This window comes from Paroedura picta, chromosome 9 (genome assembly GCF_049243985.1).
Source record: "Paroedura picta isolate Pp20150507F chromosome 9, Ppicta_v3.0, whole genome shotgun sequence".
Taxonomy (NCBI): Eukaryota; Metazoa; Chordata; class Lepidosauria; order Squamata; family Gekkonidae; genus Paroedura; species Paroedura picta.
In genome coordinates, this window is record NC_135377.1 from 41,305,829 (window position 1) to 41,326,537 (window position 20,709).

The following is a 20,709-nucleotide window of genomic DNA, read 5'->3' on the forward strand; positions in this document are numbered from 1 at the left end:
CGGGAGCGCCTGGCAGCCCTTTCTATGGGAGGAGGAGGAGGAGGAGGAGGAGGAGCTGCGCAGGCGTCTCCCGCTCCGGGTGGATTAGTCAGTGCTGGGATGGCGTTTCCTGGGCCAGCTGGAGCCACAAGCACACGAGTCGGGAGCAGCGGCAGCCTTTGCAGTGCGCGTCGACGCCGCTTTCGGAGGGTTGGCGGAGCTGCCGCCGCCGCCGCGGGCTGGGAATCCCCTTGCCCCTAGGCCAAGTGCACCATGGCCGGGGGAGGCGGCGGAGGCGGCGGTAGCGGCAGCAGCGGCTGAGGGAGGCGCGCCCGTCTCGTCGGCTGCAGTAGCGACCGCAGCGGCAGTCCGCAGTGCCCCGAGAGCGCCGCCTGACTCCCCCTCCCCAGCCTGGGAAGATGGATGTGGGCCCCCCGCCGGGCGCCAGTCTCAAGGATGTGAAGTGGAGCTCCACGGCCGTCCCTCTGGACCAGCTGCTTAGCAATTACCGCCTGCCCCAAGTGGTCCGGCTGGAGGGAGGTGAGTCGGCGCCAGCAGTCGCGGCCACCCGCTGGCTCTCTTGGCTGCCCCCAGGAGCGGGGGCGGGGAGGGCGAGCGGCCAGAGTCACCTCTGCGGGTGGCTCTTGGTCTGCAGCCGCTCCGCCCGCCGCTGTCTGCTTTCCACTTGGCCACACTCCAGCCCCGCGCCGCTAGTCCTTCTGGGGAGAGGAGCCCATTGGGGAAAAGGGACATGTGACCAAAATATGAATGGGCCGTCGAGGAGGCGAATGCCAGCCTTGGGTCCTGATGGAGAAATGCGTGGGGAGGAAAGGAGGCCGTGGAAAGTTTCCCCCTGTTGGGACTCACTGCCCCCCTTGCCCTTCCTTCATCAAGCAGATGCCATGGTTAAGAAATGCACGGGGCAGTCCTGAGTAGCGAAATCAGTTGGCTTAGGTGAGAGTTTGCAGAGAGTGGCTCTCTTCTTGCAGGTGATGGCCTGCGAGTTCTGCAGTTCTCTGTACTTGCTAAGCTAACCGGTTCTTTAAAAGTGCATCTTGAGTGTTGGGTGAAAGAGCAGATACCGATCGTTGTGGGCGGTTTCCTGCCGGGAGATTAGGCAGTTTTGTTTTGATAACACCATGAAGTGGGCCCATTTTCCTGAGTCAGGTGTAAATTGAATGTCTGTCTGACTCCTTTGAGAGTGAATGTGTCTGAGTGTGAATCTGTGGCACTTGTCAAACTTTCAAGTTGGAAAAGTATTTCTGTAGCAAAAAAATCTGGGCTTGTTTACAGATGAAATGCAGAAGAATGACAGTTACCATGAAGTATTTATGCATCTTGCAATATTAAATAGATAATGGTTCCAGGTCTGCTTTGCCAAGGTCTTCCCAGTTGATTAAACTAGAAGTTCATTAAGCCAGAGAGACTGCATTTGGGCATTCTGCCTTGATTTCTTCCATGGTAGTCTACTAGATATAGTTAACTTTTCTGCACAAGTTGTCACCAGGTGACCTGTACAAAGTAAAACCAATAGCTTTGTTATATAACGTGTTGCTAAAGGAGGGCACGAAAGAGCTGTTGATGGTTCCATTTCTATTATTAGGGAGCTGCCATCTGTCAGGTCCTCATCTGTTCCCTTCCTCTCACATGTGGGATGTGAAAGGAGTCCTTGAGGTGCCTCTCCTTCCCCCGTTAAGAGGATAAAGTAGTGAGTGAGCAATGTGTGGAGGTGGTTGTGGCTTGAATAATTGAGCTGGGGAGGAACCTCACTGAGACTTGTTCCTCACCTGTGTGGGTCTGCTTCCCGTAATCTTCTGCAGTGCACTCATTTTTTGGGTGTATAATCCTTGAGTTCATCATTCTCTCTCAATAAAATGCAACTTATGCAAACTTTTTAAAATCCTTTTTTGTGTCCTGGTATTCATGTCCCTCCATTCTATGATTTTTAATAAATAGGCTGATTATCTCCTGGATCATTCACGTATATTTTCCTCCTTAGGAAATGAATGAAAAGGGTAGTTATTTATCATTTTTAGTTTACTTCATTGGTGTGCTGGATTTAGGCAGGGGAGGCTTGGGTGCAGACCCAGCTTTTGACCTTGGGCCTTGCTGTCTCTCAGCTTATCTAACCTCACAAGATTGTTGTGAAGATAAAAGTGAAGAGTGGCTATGTGCCCTGCTTTGAAATGTTTAGAAGAAGAGGCAGGATGACAATCTGAAATGGTTTCTGCCCTGTGCCAGGGTCCTAGATGTAGGCCTTTTGATCTCAAGTACCTTTACTAAAGTGGCTTGCTGCACAAAGAGAAAGTTAATACTTAGTACTTCCATTGTTTGTTCCAAATTAGATTTATTGTCTAATGTTTAATTTCTATGTAAAATCTTTGATTTTAGGTTATAGAAAAGTTGATATACTAATAGTAGGCAATCAACTTTTCTATAACCTAACATCAAAGATTTTACATAGAAATTAAACAGACAATAACCGCTCTGAGCCTTCGGGGAGGGCGGTATATAAATATGAATAAATAAATCAATAAATAAACAATAAATGAATTTAATTTGAAACAAACCCTGGAAGTACTAAGAATTAACTTTCTCTTTGTGCAGCAAACCACTATAGGAAAGGTACTTCAGAATGTACATTATCAAAATGCATGAGTGTATTTTAAAAGCATGAGTCATTTCTAAAGGAGAATGTTATGGAAACCATAATTAATGTGTAAACAAGCAAATGGCAGCTTGTTAATCTAAAAACTATCAAGCTTGCACAACAGAGGATTGGGAAATGAGGATAGTGCCTCCGTGGTCCTTGTGTTGTTGTGGTTAAAGTGTCAGACAAGGAGACCCAAGTTCAAATTCCCACTCTGCTGTGGAAATTTGTTGGGATACCTTGATCCAATCTGTTGCACTCATCTGTTTTACTATATGCTTAGTATTTATCCCTAATGAGGCATGGTCACATGATATTCCGCATACTGCTTGTATGTTTTTTTCACATATGGAGGCACTTTTAATTTAAGAATGATGTTGCATTTGCAGGAATTCTGAATCTTTAAGCAGAAAGAAACATTTTAAAAGCTCAAATGCTTCCAAAGGTGTTCAAGGCAACGGACACAGAGGTGGCTTGTCATTGCTTGCTTCTGTGTAGCAACCCTGGATTTCCGTGGAGGTCTCACATCCAAGTACTAACCGGGAATAACCTTGCTAAACTTCTAAAATCTGAGGAAATTGGCCTAGCCTCAGCAGGTCAGGTCAGAACATTCCTTGAAGGATAATTTGTCAGGTAAGATGACAAAGAATGTTGGGGGACACTTTAATAGTCTGTAAGCCCCTTTTAAAAAGTGCAGCTGATTTTATACAAACTACATTGTTCTCCTGATAGAGAATGCATATTTTAGGAAAGGAATATTGCATATTTAGGTTAAGTTTAAAAGAACTTTTGCTGGCCAGACATATTTTAATATTGTTTGGGGACCATGAGGATGTCCTTGGCAAATTGTGTAATTCTCATAGCAATTAAGAATAAAAAGAAACATTCATTCCTCACATGAATATATTTAGTGCCTCATGAGCCAGCCTCCAAAACAAAACCATTCATAGGTTCTTTTAGAGGCTATAAGACTGAATATGGCCTGTTGTACTTGAATGAGTTCCCTTTCTCTTACCATATCAGGGTTAGAACTGGTTGACAAAATACTTCCTCATGACTCAATACAAGCCTTTAGAAACAACAATCTTTGCAAGTATTCTTCAGTTGCAGGAAAACTATACTAACTTTTTGCCTACTCATGTGATTTTTCAGCTTTCATTTATTTTCAATAGCTAATCATCATTTTATATTCTAATAGTCCAGTGTGGACTAATCTGCAGATACCTGGATTGAGCCCACGCTGACAGAAAATAGGGAGGGAAACAAAAAAGGGGAGAGGACTGTCAAAAGGAAGGAGGAGGAGAAGAGGGATGGGATGCCTCCTCCCTTCAGTTTTGTTACAGTTCCCTGCTCGTTCATTTAAAATACAAAATAGTTTCTTGTAGCTCTAGCACAGGGGTAGTCAAACTGCGGCCCTCCAGATGTCCATGGACTACAATTCCCAGGAGCCCCTGCCAGGCAGGGGCTTCTGGGAATTGTAGTCCATGGACATCTGGAGGGCCGCAGTTTGACTACCCCTGCTCTAGCATATCAGGTTTTTACTTCATGACATCTTTGCTTCTTGGAGCAGTTCTTGTGGTTTCTTCCTAATATGTTTGGTGAATTATGCTTGAAGCTGTTTTAATTGGCATTAGATAGTCTTGTTCCGGTGCAGTTACTAGTGCTTCGTTATTCTACTATCATTGGTTTGCATATCCTATCTGCTATATTTTTCCGTATATGGGCATTGCTTAAGTCTACATGCAGTGGTTACATTCAAAAATCATGCGGACGCACATGTTATTACTGAAACTTGAGAGGGCGTGGTGGGCCTAAATCCTTTTATTTCACGCAGCAACCCTAATTCAAATTGGGGTCCTGTACAGAACCTGTCAGCTTTTAAAATGCTGACACTATTTCCTAGCATAATGTCTCCTTTGACCCAAAATCTAGAGAGATGTATTCTGGGCGTTGAAACATAGATCAACAGCAAACTGAGTGCCCACAGTTTTGCACCTAGCTTGTCGGGAATAGCTTGCAAGTTCATGAAAATAGCCATGTGTATGCTTCATGTGCTTCTTAAACGTAAATTGACGATTACATAAATGTCATTTAATAGCACCCTTACAGATTGATTTCTAAGTAGAAGAAGAGTGGTTTGTTATATCTTACTTTTCTGAAGTCTCAGAGCAGCTTTACAGTCACTTTCTCTTCCTTTCCCCACAACAGTCACATTGTGAGGTAAGATTTGAACCTTGTGAGGTAGGTTTTGAGGTGAGATTTGAACCCAAATTCTAGTTTTGAGACATTAACCACTACCACGCTCTGCTTATACTGCACTCATTTAAAATATCAGGAGTGGGAGACAGTAGCTGCTTAGTGTCAATATTTATTTATTATATTGTGCTGTGGATTCTTAATTTGATTCATATTGTACTCCAGATCTGTGATTACTATTAAAGATGGTCAATAAAAAGAAATGGGCCATAATCCAAAGAAGCCATTTGCATGTGAGCAAAGAGAAAATATCCTCCACCTCAAGTGTTTTTGAATACTGGTTGGAATCCACTTCAGAAAAGCCAAGCTAATGTTCTCTGTTGCTTCTGTCTTATGTCCCATTTTTTTCTTGTATTACAGGATTGTATGCCTTAATATTTGTATAAAATTCAGTCTGCTTTTTTGGGAATAAGTTCTGCTGCTAAAGAAATCAGCTTTCTCTAAAAACTTTATTTACATGTAGATGGTGGCTTTAGTGTTCTGGAATTGAAGGGGCAAAGAGTTCACATTCGTGCACTTCCTCATTTAATTGTAGTTTGTTGTGATGCTTAAATAGTATTTTACGAACACAGTTTGTTTACTATGCTTATGCTCTCCCCTTCTGTCTCTTCTTGTGTATAGAACTTGATTTGAAAACTTCCCAGTTTGATTTACCTTGTTGTGCTTAAATTCAGAAATTTTGAATTCTGTGGTTTTGAAATCATTGGGAAAGTATTCAAATTGAGTATTGTAATGTGCTAGGAGAAGGGAAGCATAGAAGCATAACCATCTAGTTGTGTTCATGCCCAGCATGGACTAACCTCTGTTTAATCCCAGTTTGTCCTGATGCATCCTACTTTCGATTATTCCTGAAATTTGTTCTTAAGACTTAGGATGGGATTGAAATGTTGTGGACAGGGGGTTGCTATTAGAGAGAGGCAATTGCACCACTGCCAACCCCCATGCAGAGTACCACAGGGGGTGGTCATCTCTCCAATTTTATTTAATATCCTTATGCCCTCTTGTCCAGCTGGTCTGGAGTTTGGGGCTTGGATGTCATTAATACAGAGAGGACACCCAGCTCTTCCTCCTGAAGGATGGCCACCTGGATTCACCCTCAAAGTCTTTTGCCAGATGTCTGGGTGACAGGATGGCTGAAGCAGAGTCATCTGAAATTTAACCCATCAAAGACTGAGATCCCGTGACTGGGTAGATAGGGAAGTGTGATTGCCCTGCCTGGATGGGGTGCGAATCTTCATTGTAGACTGCATCAGGAATCCGAGTGTGATTTTTGACACTTCCCTCTCCGTGGAGGTACAAGTTACAAGAGTACCTGGTTGGATTCTGGATCTGGTTTAAGATCTTGGTGCTTACCTTTAAGCTCATCTGCAGTCTGGGCCTGGTGTTCTTGAGGGTCCACCTTGCTGCCTATGTCCTCTGAATAGCACTATGCTCAGCCAATTCTATCTGGCTAGAGATCGCTGGCCCTATGAAAGTATGTTTGGCCTCAACCAGGGCCAAGATGTTTTGTTTCCAGGCCCCACTTGGTGGAATGAGCTCCAGGCCTTGTTGGAGGTAGCACAGTTCCTCAGGGCCTCTAAAATGGAGCTCTTCCACCAAGACTTTGGTTGGGGCCAATAAGCTGGTAACATCTACTGGACCCCTTCCAGAACCCCCATCAGAAATGCCCAGTGAGAACATCTGGAGTGAGCTGGAATTAAAGACCAGACAGTTGCTAATTATGGTTTTAATTGTTTAAATAATTGCTTACATTTTAATGTGAATAATTTTTAATATGGACAGTACATTTGTACTTTTGTAATTGTATTTGACCATGATGTTCACTGCCCTGAGCTGTCCTGGGATGGTGGTATGCAATCCTTATCCATTGTTGTTCCTCTATATATTTATGAAACAGCCTAGGGGGTGGGACGTGTCCGGCTGTCCAAGTTGGAATAGGGCCAATCAGGGTGCAGCCAGCTTTGCCCTGATTGGTACTGCCCCTGCAGCTCCTGTCCTCCATCCCTGGACTCTAGCCTCTTTGCTGTCAGACGTACCTCAGTGCCTAGAGCCAGCAGCAGGTAAGGGGAGAGGCCCTGAGCAAAGGATTGTGGTGGAGGGCTTGCTAACGAGGGCCTCTTGGCTTGCTGACTGCTCGTTAAGGACTGCTAAGGAGCTCTGTCGGCCCTGCTAATGAGCTGCCCAGCCCCCACCCACCCCAGCCCCCACCCACCCCACTTGATCCGGCTGCCGCCCAAGGCCACCTTAATCTGTCTGGCCAGGGGCCAGGGGAGGGAGCCCATTCAAGTCCTGTTCTTAGGAACGGGCTTTGAAGCTAGTAAATAATACTATCATACTTTGGCAATGATAAAACTTAGGCAAACACCTTTACTTTTGCATTACTATACAAATTAGGGGCTGTCTACAAAAGCTTGTAAGATTTTAAACTTCAGAAAATAATACATGCAGTAGCTTGTAAAGTGACAGTGTAAAGTGTAAAGACCAATGTTGTGATTGGTCTACATACTTCAGTGAGGAATATACCATATGGAGTTCTTATGATTATGAATTTGGGAAAGGACCATTTTTACTTGCTTCAGTATTTCTGAAAGACACTGAACAATTTCCAGTCCTGGACAATTAATAGTTACCATTCATCAGCCCAGAGAGTTTTAGGCTTGTCTTTACTTCCTTGTACTCTAATGACGTCTTCCAGGAAAACAAAACCAGGTAGCTCTGTTGAAATTCTGCCACTAGCTATCATCTGACTCTTCTCCTAATAGCCAGATTTATGTTTAGAAATAATTCAAATTTTATTTTATGGTTCCTTTATTGTGTCTGAAAATCTCAGTAACAGGATTAGCATTTGCAAAGCTACACTCTAAACAGGCAGATGTAGCTGTTTCTGAGAAATTATGTACATTTGGCTAGTATCTTAAATTTTAATTGCTAACTACATGTTATGTATACTGTTCAATATTCTGCCTCTTTGATATTAACAGCCTGATCCCAAGTAGATTTACTTTGAAGCAAGCCTCATTGATTTCCATGAGATTTTCTTATAAATGGCATGCTTAGGCTGTACTTTAGCCATCGGGTGTGAAGGCTGACTTCTTTGCAGGGTGTCATGGTTCGAGTGTCAGACTAGGGTCTGGGAGGCTCAGGTCTTTATTCTGCCATGAAGAAGAAGAAGAAGAAGAGTTGGTTCTTATATGCCGCTTTTCTCTACTCGAAAGAGCCTCAAAGCAGCTTACATTAACCTTTCCTCTCACCACAAAGGACACCCTGTGAGGTAGGTGAGGCTGAGAGAGCCCTGATATTACTGCTTGATCAGAACAACTCCATCAGTGCCATGGCAAGTCCAAGGTCACCCAGCTGGCTGCTTGTGGGGGAGCGGGAAATCAAATCCAGCTTGTCAGAGTAGAAGTCGGCGCTCCTAACCACTACACCAAGCTGGCTGGGTGACCTTGGGCCAATCATGGACACTCAGCCTAATCTATTTTATAAGGTTTTATGAGGACAAAGTGGGAATGCAGGTTGTAAGCCACTCTGCCCCCCTCCCCACAATGGGACAGGGTATAAATTAAGTAAATAAATTAAATAATCAGTAAAAAGAGGAGCTATACAGTAGCCATCTATTACTCTTTTCCTCAACTTTTCCAGAATGCTGTTGCAGTCAATGCAAAATAAATGAGGCTCATTCCTACACACTCTGTGTTTTTTGGCAAGTATTCTGAACATCCCAGCATTATGTTACTATTTTCCGCTTCCCAACTGTTCAAGCTAAATTTTGTTTTGATGTGATGAATAATATCACTGAGTTGGTAATAAGTTCATGAACTCACTGGTCTCCTCTTTTGTTTTCTCAGCCTTTCTCAAATTTTTAAAATTAAGAAACCCCTGAAACATTCTTCAGGCTTTGAGAAACCCCAGGTGCGATTATGCAGAATATGATTTGGAAGTATAGTTGTGTATATGCCCACCCAGTGCTCGTCCCTTTCCCACCCGCTCCAGGCCCATCGTTGGCCATTTGGGTCAGCATAACTATATATGATCATATCACTTAATAAATGTTTAACAATTTATTTTGTATATACTTTAAAATTTAAGTCCCACCCATTTGGGAAACCCTTCCAGGGCTGTCAAGAAACCCCAGGGCTTCATGAAACACTGGTTGAGAAAGCCTAGATTCGCAGAAATCAAAGGTAAAGCTTTATCACAACATGAACATTTCTCAACTAACGGTAACCTAGCAAGCTGCAGTTTAGTTCATTTAACTGCAGCTTGCTAGGTTACCGTTAGTTGAGAAATGTTCATGTTGGCATCCTTAGTGGGTATCCTTAGTGGGTAAAAGATCTTTTTTCTTTATATTTGTGAATTGCCCCCAGATTTAGCTAGATTAAACTGGATTGTGTCAGTGTTATTATATGCATGTAACCAGCAAGTTTTAGATTTTTATATATGAAACTAGCACATTCCAAGTTGAACCATTGGTCTAACAAGGTCTGTGCTGTGAACTCTGATTGGTAAACCTTTCCAGGATAACCTTTTCACATTACCTGCCACTAAACCTTTAAACTAAAGATGTGGGGACCGTACCTGTGACTCTCAGTATGCAAAGAAGATGCCTTAACTAAGCTGTAGTTTGGTGGAATATGTCTGTAAAGGTTTCTGCTACCAAAGGTATGCAGTATATGAAGTTCATACACTCTAAGCAAAATCACTTCCGTAATTTTACAAGTTCTAACGTGTATATATTTTTTTACTATTTATTATTCATTTTATTTAGAAGATATTTAGTCTGTTTTTCCACCCATGTGGGTCTGCAAGGTGGTGAACATTGAAACATTTTAAATACAATTAAAAAGATAAAATTCAATTTAAAAAGCATGAACAAATAATACAAAAAGCAGGCCAAAATCTGTTATTGTGGATATACCAGATGAAACAAAACTCCTCACCTACTAGGAAAAGGCTCCTGTAGAGGGAGACAGACAAATGTTCCTGTGGACAGAATTCCAGAGTTTTGATGCCATGATAGAAAAGGTTCTTTCTCATATCCTCACCTGTCAAGATTCAGGTGATGGGAGCAATCCGAAGACGACCGGAGTGAGTGGGTGGTTTCATGTGAGAGAAAATGGTTCTTAACATATGTTGGGCCCAGGTCATACAGCACTTTAAAGGTCAATACCAGCACCTTGAATTGAGCTGCAAGGAATTTACATGAAAGGCCACATGATGCTGTTCTACATTAAATTAATTCAGTGTTTAGACTTCTAAACTTAATACAGTGACAAGCCATGATTTTTTACTCTGGTAGGACAATGGAAGTCTTTCTGTAATATGCCTAGACAACACATCAAGTTAATAGCATCCCTTAATGGAAATAATTGACAATAATTTGCTCTCGACATTTCCCAGCATGTGTATTCTTGTTCAGGGAAAGCCTAAATAAATAAGGGGCAGAGCTGGACTACTTTGTTCCATTGGAGAATGTGATATTCTTATGAAAGATGGCAGTTCTTGGTGCTGTATTGAGATTTTTAGGGTAATGATTAATGCTAGGTCTTGGTTCAGACTTATTTAGCCTGGATTGTGGGCCATAATACTTCTCGGGTAAGAGAGAAATTAGAAATAACTGGGCTTTTGGGGGAAAGGGTATTTCACTCTCTCTTTATGCAAATACATATACAGATTTAGAGAGAGAGAGGTGGTTGCCAGTTCAAATGATTTTTCTGAAGGGAAAAAGGTTGAACAGTAAGAGGGATTGAACTGAGCCCTGTGGAAGCCCCAAAAGACAAGTCTGACACTGATGATAGCTGGTCTCTGCTGGCAACTTGTACCTCCAAATCCTTATCCATGATTCCTCTATATATCTGTGAAACAGCCTGGGGGTGGAACGTGTCCGCTGTCCAAGTTGGAATAAGGCCAATCAGGATGCAGCCAGGAAAGCTTGGCCCTGCCCCTGCAGCTCCCGCCCTTTATCCCTGGACTCTAGTCTCTTTGCTTTCAGACGCACCTCAGTGCCTTGAGCCAGCAGCAGGTAAGGGGAGAGGGCCCTGGGCAAAGGGTTGTGGTGGAGGGCCTGCTAGGCTGACCCTGCTAACAAGGACCTCCCGGCCTGCTGACTGCCTGCTAAGGAGCTCTGTCCCGGGCATGCTAACAAGCTGGCCAGGCCCCACCCACCACACTTGATCTGGCTGCCAGCTGCCGCCCAAAGCCACCTTAAGCTGCCTGGCAGAATGAGGGGACCCTTTCAAGGCCCATTCTTAGGAACGGGCTTTGAAGCTAGTATCTTAATAAGATTACCTGGTCTACACCAAAAGCTGTAGATAAATCTGCTAGGTGCAACAAAAAGGCATGTCTTTGTTCTGCATTCAGAAAGAGATAATTAACAAAGGCTGCCTGTACTGTCTCTACCCAAAGGCCCACCTGAACCCAGACTGAAAAAGTTCCAGAGCATTAGTTACCCATAAAGACTTGATCTGCTATTGTTTTCTCAGTCACTTTGTCCAGAGAGGGCAAATTAACAAATAGGGTAATAATTGGCTACATCATTTTTCTATGGTGTTAGTTTTTTTTAAAGTAGCGGGTGGACAGCTGCCTCTTTGTGTTGCCAAGAGACGATATCCTGAGTCAGTGTCTGGGCTTGTTAATGTGATCCTTACATAATTCCACACCCAGGATGGGCAGGGATCCACAGCTCAAGTGGTAGCTTTCATAGAACCCAAGATTGTTTGTAGATATCCCATCATTGGGGTTGTGACTGACACTTGAGAAAGCACAGGATTTTACTATCCGTCTGCTCCTTCCATAGTAGTCAATTAGTGTGGTGTTTACTTTTTTCCTGGCTTGGTATTTGTTCAGTAGAAATTTAATCTGTTATTTAATCTGAAATCAGTTTCTTTAATCAGTCCCTATATTTGATATTTTAATATAAAATATAGATGATCAAAATAGTCAACATCTCACAGATGCTGTGGGAAGTGTTGTAGGAATTCTGATCTTATTTAGGACTGGAATCAAGTAATCCCTCCTTCCTAAGATATTGAGAGGAAATTTCTAAACCTCATATATTGATTCTTTTATTTTTCATATATGGCAGAGTTACATACAGGAAGCATATAATATAAAATGCATAGCCAAGTGGATATAAGAGATATGCGGATTAATTAGGCAACCCCTCTGATTATTAATATATATTTTTTCAATCTACTCAATCGCAACTGTAAAGAGTTCAGAGAACTCTGTCGTATCTTCCTGGAAAGCACGATGCTCACATTCCTGTTTCAGACGGAAAATAGTTGGATGGCCTGCACCACAGTTGCATTCAAATCCTGGTATTTTGCCCCATTTAAACAACAGGTCTGCACAACGGCTAAAGCATGTTCATATTCTATTAGCTGTCTTCCACACTTTACATGACAAATCAAATCCTGTGGGTCTTTTGTTAATGTTTATCAGGTTATAGCTATGAGTGGAACGGATTACATCCATTTTACAACCATTCATTCTCTAGATTAAAATTTTGTAATTGCAGGATTTGTGCAGATCTTATTGCTGGCTGCTGGGATCTTAGTGTGGTATTAATAAGATGGGTGGCTTTTCATATGGTAGAAATATGATATTGTTAAACTTTACAGAACAGCAAAACTTCCATGTTTAAATTTAAACCTTGTCTGAATGTCTGTTCAAGAGCTTACTTTATTCTGAAATTCAGGATAATGGCGGAGAATATACAGTTATTATTCAGTTCTCTTGAATGTGTCTGCATACTTGGTTGTAGCCAAATCCATGACTTCTTTGTCATGCTCTTCAAATTACTTCAGCATAATAAAGAGTTTCTTATCCATTAGTTGCATAATCACATTAGATATTTTCCTACAGCAAAGTTATAAAATTTGGGGGGGGGGGGAAGCATGTATTCATTTTAAAAATCAGGTTTGTATGTCCTACTTAATAATTCCTTCCTGCAACTAGAAAGCTCTCAATTCCTATGAACTGTCAAGTCACAAAATACAGTTAGCTGGACAAAGAAAATTGCTTGCGTTCCCATCTGTTAAACGTCTACATTTTATTAATACAACAACAGTGACCAATCATTGGTCAGTTTCTGCATATCTGTGGTTCGGTAAGTAGCAGAATTATGGCATGCTCCATTTTTGTTCTGACATCACCGTTTCTAGGTGGCTGAGTATTGAAGTAAAGAAGGTTGATCATTTTCGTACCAGGACTTTTCCCCTCCCTCTGTTTAGACTTTTCTTGTTAAGCACTATAACTTTCATTGGGCAAGAAAAAAAATGCCCCAAACTTGAAGGGGGAGGAGAGATAAATGGTTTCTTCACTGCATACTTAGTTGGCAAGCACTGTGTATCTTGTGAGTAATAGAACCTACAATACACTTTCAGCTCAAACTTTGTAATTTTATGTTATTGTTATGGATTTTTATGTTATTGTTATGGATTTTAGGGGATGGGATTTTATGTGAGCCGCCTCGAGACTTCGGGGGGAGGTGGGATATAAATAAAATAAAATAGAAGACGAAGATGCCGCCGCCACCAATATGGAATATATGGACGGGGAATGTGTTCTGAAATTATATGCTGCTATTTCACTGATCTCCTTATCTTCTTTTGTCAACCCTGGAAGTGCATTGCACACTCTTTAACTGTTGTTGTTGTTATGTGCGAAGTCGTGTCCGACCCATCGCGACCCCATGGACAATGATCCTCCAGGCCTTCCTGTCCTCTACCATTCCCCGAAGTCCATTTAAGTTTGCACCTACTGCTTCAGTGACTCCATCCAGCCACCTCATTCTCTGTCGTCCCCTTCTTCTTTTGCCCTCAAGCGCTCCCAGCATTAGGCTCTTCTCCAGGGAGTCCTTCCTTCTCATGAGGTGGCCAAAGTATTTGAGTTTCATCTTCAGGATCTGGCCTTCTAAAGAGCAGTCAGGGTTGATCTCCTCTAGGACTGACCAGTTTGTTCGCCTTGCAGTCCAAGGGACTCGCAGGAGTCTTCTCCAGCACCAGAGTTCAAAAGCCTCAATTCTTTGACGCTCGGCCTTCCTTATGGTCCAGCTTTCGCAGCCATACATTGCAACTGGGAAGACCATAGCCTTGACTAAACGCACTTTTGTTGGCAGGGTGATGTCTCTGCTTTTTAGGATGCTGTCTAGATTTGCCATAGCTTTCCTCCCCAGGAGCAAGCGTCTTTTAATTTCTTTGCTGCAGTCCCCATCTGCAGTGATCTTGGAGCCCAGGAAAATAAAATCTGTCATTATCTCCATTTCTTCCCCATCTATTTGCCAGGAATTGAGAGGGCCGGATGCCATGATCTTTGTTTTCTTGATGTTGAGTTTCAAGCCAACTTTTGCACTCTCCTCCTTCAGCCGCATCAACAGGCTCTTTAGTTCCTCTTCACTTTCTGCCATTAGAGTGGTATCATCTGCATATCTGAGGTTGTTGATATTTCTCCCTGCAATCTTGATCCCAATTTGTGACTCCTCTAATCCCGCATTTCTCATGATCCCGCATTTCTCTTTAACTGTATTAGGTCTCAAAAGTAATGGAAAACAAATTGGAGTGAAATAATGGCACTTCCTTCTCAAGAAAAATGGTTAGGATCTAGCTGAAATGTCATGTTCTTGAGCTTCTAACAGCTCGGTTTTCTTGGAAATGGGCACTGCATGCCTATTGTACAATTTGGTGTGTTCCATGCAGTCGTGAACTTATTTTCACCAATCTCTATATTTATATCCTTGGGAGAAGTGTCTTAATATTCTACCAAATGAAGAAAAAAAGCTCTGAAAACAGTTGCCTTCTGTGCAGGAGAAATGGCTTTGGGAGCCGTACCCTAAAAATAAAACAAAGTATTTGTGGTGGTTGTGAGCTGATTGCAAAACTTAACATTGACTGGTTCTTGAGTGGAAAGCACTTGCCATGCTCATTTTTATTTGCATAGTCTGTTAAATACATGGCTTTTTGCTGTTTGTCTGGAGCACAGCCACTGTCAAGATAATCAAAATGATTTTTTAGATGAAAGAGGCCCTTGTGATGTCTAAAAGTATAAATGGCAGTGTACTGCTGTGCTGCTATAACACAGAGGTGTTGTTTTGTTTTGTTATATAGGATACTTGCCACTAAGGAGCAAATTTTCTAGCTGGCTAGTTGCCGTTTCAAATAAGTGTGCATGGGGGACGGGACGGCAACTATTCTTGGGTAATTTTTGTGTTGCTCAAGTTGTCAGATATTTTCAGTACTGATTCATTAAAAGTCATTTTGGTTGCCTTTGTAGAGTTCTTTCGCACTGCTCATCATTTTAAAACTAGAATATGCACTAGCTTGGCCATTAGTGGTTGTGTGCCATTCCTTTTTTTCTGAAGATTAAAGTGTTAATCTGGATCATCATAGCAAATAATATTATAAGCATATTAACCCTTTCTCTCCCCCCCCCACAAACACACTGTTGCCATCCATCACGTCCTGCTAAGTGGGAAGACCAAGCACATGCTTCAGTAGCTGAAGTAACTGATATTCTTCATTATCACAAATGTTTTCATTGTTTTTGTTGTTGTTGTGAATGCAGTCAAACTACTTCAGCCCAACCCTGCTAGCACTTACAGCAATCACTTCTTTGCATAAACAAAATTTGAGTCCAGTGGCACCTTTAAGACCAAACAAGATATATTCAAGGCGTGAATATGCATGCTGTTTGATTCGAATTTTGTTGTGCTACTTCAGAGCAACATGGCTATCCACTTGAATCTTTCTTTGCATGAGGTTTGTATTGGCTGGAAGATTGGCTGAAAGACTAATCCTAATTTCATCCAGTTTGCTATGACTGCATGGGGGGATGTAGTACGTCATCCTGTTCCTTGCCTAACAAATAGTAAAATCTGAAGCAAAATGCAAAATTAGGTTAAGTTCTAGCTGTGTTTCATACAGCAAAACAAAATGAGTGTATGTTTGTGTCATAATCATTGGTTTTAAAAGTGCCACAAGAAATGTTTATTTGTTCCTGGTATCTTCCTGGGGGAAAAAACTGTCCAAAGCAAACAAAACAGTATTGCCAGCTCAGTGGAACTGAGGAGTTTTTTGTACTGAACCAATGATATATTATTGCAGTGCCAACCAGAAACTTCATATTCAACACATAGTTGAATTATGGGGGAAATATGAATGGGAACATCTATATTTTCAGCTCGTTGGAATTTGTTACAAAACTAAATCAGTGATTCCAACTGCAATATCCTTTATTTGGCAGTGTTGACTGATATGGTTTTTACTAATCCAAGGTTTTAAAGGTTTGCATAGCTCTGATACTAAGATACACAATAAATGCATTCCTATTGATAACATTCAAAGGCTATCTTAACATATTTTACTGCTATGCCCCCTGCAGGGCCCTTCAGTGTGTGGATACCAATCTATTGGTGGTCCCTGGCCCCAGAGAGATACACCTGGCCTTAACTCAGGCCAGAACCTTTTCAGTCCTGGCCCCAACCTGATAGAATGAGCTTCCAGGTATGCTGAGGACCCTGATAGAGATGACAAAGTTCTGCAGGGCCTGCAAAACATAGCTCTTCCACCAGGTCTATGGTTGAGGCCAGGTCAGTAAGTGTTAGGGCTCCCCTATACAACTCTTAGTGTACCCCTGGTTAGATGACTATGGGAAGTAAGAGGGACCTGGCCATCTTGGTACCTTGGGAATTATACAGGTTAGGGGTTTTTTATGGAATTTCTATTTTTATGTAACCTGCCTTGAGTCTTTGGAGGAAGGTGAGCCTATAAATTTTATTAATTAATAATAATAGCAATAATGATAATCTCACCAGAATCCATGGAGTAAGAACAACATAATTATAAGTACCCTTGTAACCTCAGAATTGTGGGCCATTCCGCACAGATTCTTTGTAGCAGGAGTGTGGCAAATTGAAATCTGAAATTGAAATCTGAATTGAAATCTGAAATCTTTTGTTGGCGGCAGCCTGACGCGGCGAGAGGCGCTTCGCGCCTCTCGCCGCATCAGGCCGTCAGGCAAGGAACCCCCGGCAGCCGCGCTTCGCGCGACTGCCGGGGGCTCCCTGGGTCGACGGCCTGACGCGGCGAGAGGCGCTTTGCGCCTCTCGCCGCGTCAGGCCGGGAGGAACTGCGAGCCGCGCTGCGCGCGGCTCGCAGTTCCTGGAGCTGGGAATCGGAGGGACCAATCGGCAGGCGCAAAGCGCCTGCCGATTGGTCCCTCCGATTGTCTGTCGTGAGGAAGGGTCCAATCTGGACCCTTCCTCATCACGGACTAATCCCACCTCTACCCTGCTTAACGAATTATTTAGTCCGTGGCGCCCGTGGCGCCACGGGCGGTTTAAAGATAAGTGAATCAATCACTTTTTTCACATTTTTGTAAGAGATTGTAGTGTCAGTTCATTACTTCTACAATGAAATGTTGAGGGGAAGTAATCACAATGTTCTTTAAATTTTATTTGATATATATGACATTTTTTAAATGTACAACTAAAAAGAATTAAACTTAACGGGCTCAAATCCTTCTTAGTTCACTGTGTTCAAAGAAAAAGGACTCATTGGCCTTAATCCAAAAAGTTGCTAGGTGCTTGTAAGCTTCTGCAAGCTTTTCTCTGCAAGTTAATTCCCAACAGCAGCCCTTATCACACCCTGTCTGAAGCTCCCCCATTTTTGGGGATGGGTTCCTTGGGTACTGTTGTGGGTTCCCTTCAGAAGGAGCAGCTTGGAAGCCCTGCAGTGCATGTGGATCCATGCTGTGACTAGCCTTCTCCCCCTCCGTACCCTGTGGCATCCTCACTGTAATTGACCTACATAGTGTTGTGCTTAGTCACTCAATCAAAACTCTACCTATGGCTTCATAACTGGCCACGAAACATGTGCTAGATTCTGTAGGGCGTATTCTGCGATGTGCTCAAATATCTGTAAATTTGTGGTCTGAATGAGTGATTACCTTGTTTCAAATAAGGTGTGGGCATTCTAGTGTTACTAGGAAAGCAAATACGTAAACTTGAATTCTTGAAAGGCAGCTGTTTTTACTCAAATATTCAGGTTTGTATCTGTGGCTGTAATCTAATTTCCAAACTTCAGTGGTTACAAATTCAAAAAGGAACTGCTTAAACACCAGGCACAAAAAAAGCTCAACATGGTAAACTGTCTTGTCGTTACTGTAACCAAACAAGTGATCTTCTTTGAGGAGTATGTCAAAAGGGTGATGTCCTTCTGTTGTCCACCCGCAGCATGGCTGTAGATTGACACTAATCTTCAAGAAGGCGGGTTTTAGGAGGACACCACTTGCTGTGAGCCTAGGGAAGTAGATGTGCAGTTCTCTTCCTTCCTGGTTGTTAACAGAGGGTGCTAAGGTGAAAGTCCATGTAGGGTGGACAAAGGGGAGCCAGTACAAAGATGAATGTTGGCTCACTGCAGGTGAACATCCTGCTTCTTTCCCCATCACTTCCAGCACAGATGGATTTATAAGTGTCTTAATTCTCTTCTTAAACCAAAGGTGGCTATTGTAGCTGAGTGCAGCCTACTTATATTAAATGGGAGCAGGTTATTTGTCTGGGGACATGCTGACATGCTTACCTTGGTTTTAGCTGCTTATTCTGCAAGAGGGGTGTGGGTAAAAAAATTAAGTTGAGGCAGATGCCCCAACAATGAATTAATTTGTAGACATGTGGGATGGAACTCGGAAGGAATTAAATATGTATAATCATATGCATACATATGCATGCATAGATCTAATTAGCCTTTGAAGTTACCAGATTGCATTCTTCCTTCCTTTGGTTTGTCTGGAAGATTATATGCCAGAATGTGGGAGTAGCATTAAATAAGTGAGCATGGACTGATTGTATGTTTTATGCATGCGATTTCACTCCCAAAACAGTTGGGAAAAGGTCCCCTTTCTGAAATGATAAATGAGCTTGTTTTCTCCTCGTCCTATGCTGAAGAAGCTGGGGACTCAGTCTCTGAAGAGCTGTAAAAGCAGCATCTTGCCTTGTAAAGGGGATTGGTATAATCAGCCTTTCTGTGATGAAAATAGGGGGGGGGGGGGTCCCTTTGAGCACCAAAAAGGTTATGCTAGGGATTAGGGAATTGTATGGAAGAAAGTGATGTGTGACAGGGGAATTGTAATAAAGAGGGGAATTGGACAAGTTCAGTTGATGTGCAGGCAGAGGGGCCCAGGAATAGAAGGTTTACAGTTTTTGTGACATGCTGCATGTGAGGGGAGCATCTGTGGTGCACCATTTACATATTGAGGCTTTGAGAAAAAACTCACCCTTGCTTCTGGTACCCTTCTGTAGTTGTAGACTGACAGCATGTTTCTGGCTTTTAAGGAACAAGAGCACAGACTGGGGGACTTTGGGAGGAAGCGTAAAGCAAGCTTACTCAGAGTCTTACTTAGACCTGTTCACTGGGGCTTACTCCCAGTAAGTACTCTTAGGATTGCTCTGTTCTTCAGCCTCTTGTTTCTCCTTCAGCAAGAATAGTGTGCATTTAGTACTTGGAGAAAACAGTTGCTGGCAATTAGCTACTGCTGCATGCATTCTTAACAAAGGCGTCAGTATTGTGCTTTCCTAATATTAGCCTATCTACACCCCCTTTGTTCCTGTCCAGTTTTATTACATGTGGTAAATAAACATGGGGGAAATGTGACACTTGCACAATAGGGGCTGCAGTTCTTTTTTTTAAGGATATGGGTTCTTCTGGGAATCTTCTACAAATTTTCCAAAACTCAGTTCTCAGCCAGAAATTGGCTCTCTAAGCAGCATAATGTCAATTTTCAAAGCAACAATTATTAAGTAAAAAAGCAATAAAAGGGCTCGGAGAGTGAGTTCTCAGCATAGGTTAGGTACAGGTACAATGCAAAAGTGCATGATGCCAGCTGTTTCTCTCCCTGGTCTTACTGATGGCAGTTGGCAGTTGGGAGGACAGGGCTTTGAACTGGGCCCAGGCACACTGGAAGGATGTTTTCTGCATTTCCCTTACCTCTTTAACACTTCCTGGATTGGACAGTGTATCTGTTTTGAATTAAAACTCTGAGCTTTCAGGGGACAGAGTACTATCCCAGTGCCAGGAATACTAGCCAACATTAGCTGAAACCTTGGCTATAAGCATGCACTATGGAACAGAATTACAACTTTTTCATTGACTCTAAAAACCATTAATGGATTAAAGTATTTGAGCTGTATGGGAAACTGCTGGTTGAATGTATTACTGGATGTCTATATATGTAAGACTAAGCACCTAAAAACTGGTATTTTTCTTATTTGGCTATTTGGGGAGGTCGTGAACACTGATATTCAAGTTCCCTGGAACCATTTTGGGAATTGAGTTTGGGTTTCTGACATGGTGGGGAGGAGAATTCCAGAATTATTGGGTTCCATTATTCCCTGTGGAGAGTCAATTTCTGGAGGGCTGGAGTGGCTGTTTTGCAATCAAATTACACCCTAACCCTAACCTGCTGGGAATGTAGTCTTCTTGCATGTCCACTGAAGGCTTGCCAAGTTTCAAGCAAACTGGCTAAACCTCCAACCCAACCTACTTGTCTCCAATATTTTTCTCTAGAGCAACCACTGGCCAAAAACTGGCTAGTGGTTGTTCTAAAGAAAAGAATGTGCCCCCCCCCCTAGAAATTCCAAATCAAACCTGCCAACATAATACCAAGGCAGCTATCCAGAGCTTGCAAGACACTGACACAGATACACTAGAATCATAGAGTTGGACAAGACCATACAGGCCATCTAGTCCAACCCCCTGCTCAATGCACGTTCAGCCTAAAGATGATATGTACTAATATCACTTCCTCTAGGGAGGCCTTCAAGTCAGAGG

The 20,709-nt window shown here is 42.6% G+C and overlaps 1 protein-coding gene across 4 annotated transcripts in view; it reads left to right on the top strand.

The window, feature by feature from the left end:
* Positions 1-36: 36 nt before the first annotated feature.
* GAREM1 (GRB2 associated regulator of MAPK1 subtype 1) overlaps positions 37-20,709 on the top strand; it is an 83,647-nt gene continuing 62,974 nt past the window's right edge. For 2 of the 4 annotated variants that reach the window (XM_077352509.1, XM_077352510.1), the window contains exon 1: positions 37-519. In XM_077352509.1, the coding sequence (XP_077208624.1) occupies positions 399-519 (121 nt within the window). In that variant the 5' untranslated portion in view covers positions 37-398. Of the gene's footprint in view, positions 520-799; positions 934-3,026; positions 3,263-20,709 lie in introns of those variants that run through there. The other 2 variants (XM_077352511.1, XM_077352512.1) reach the window with 2 other exon arrangements.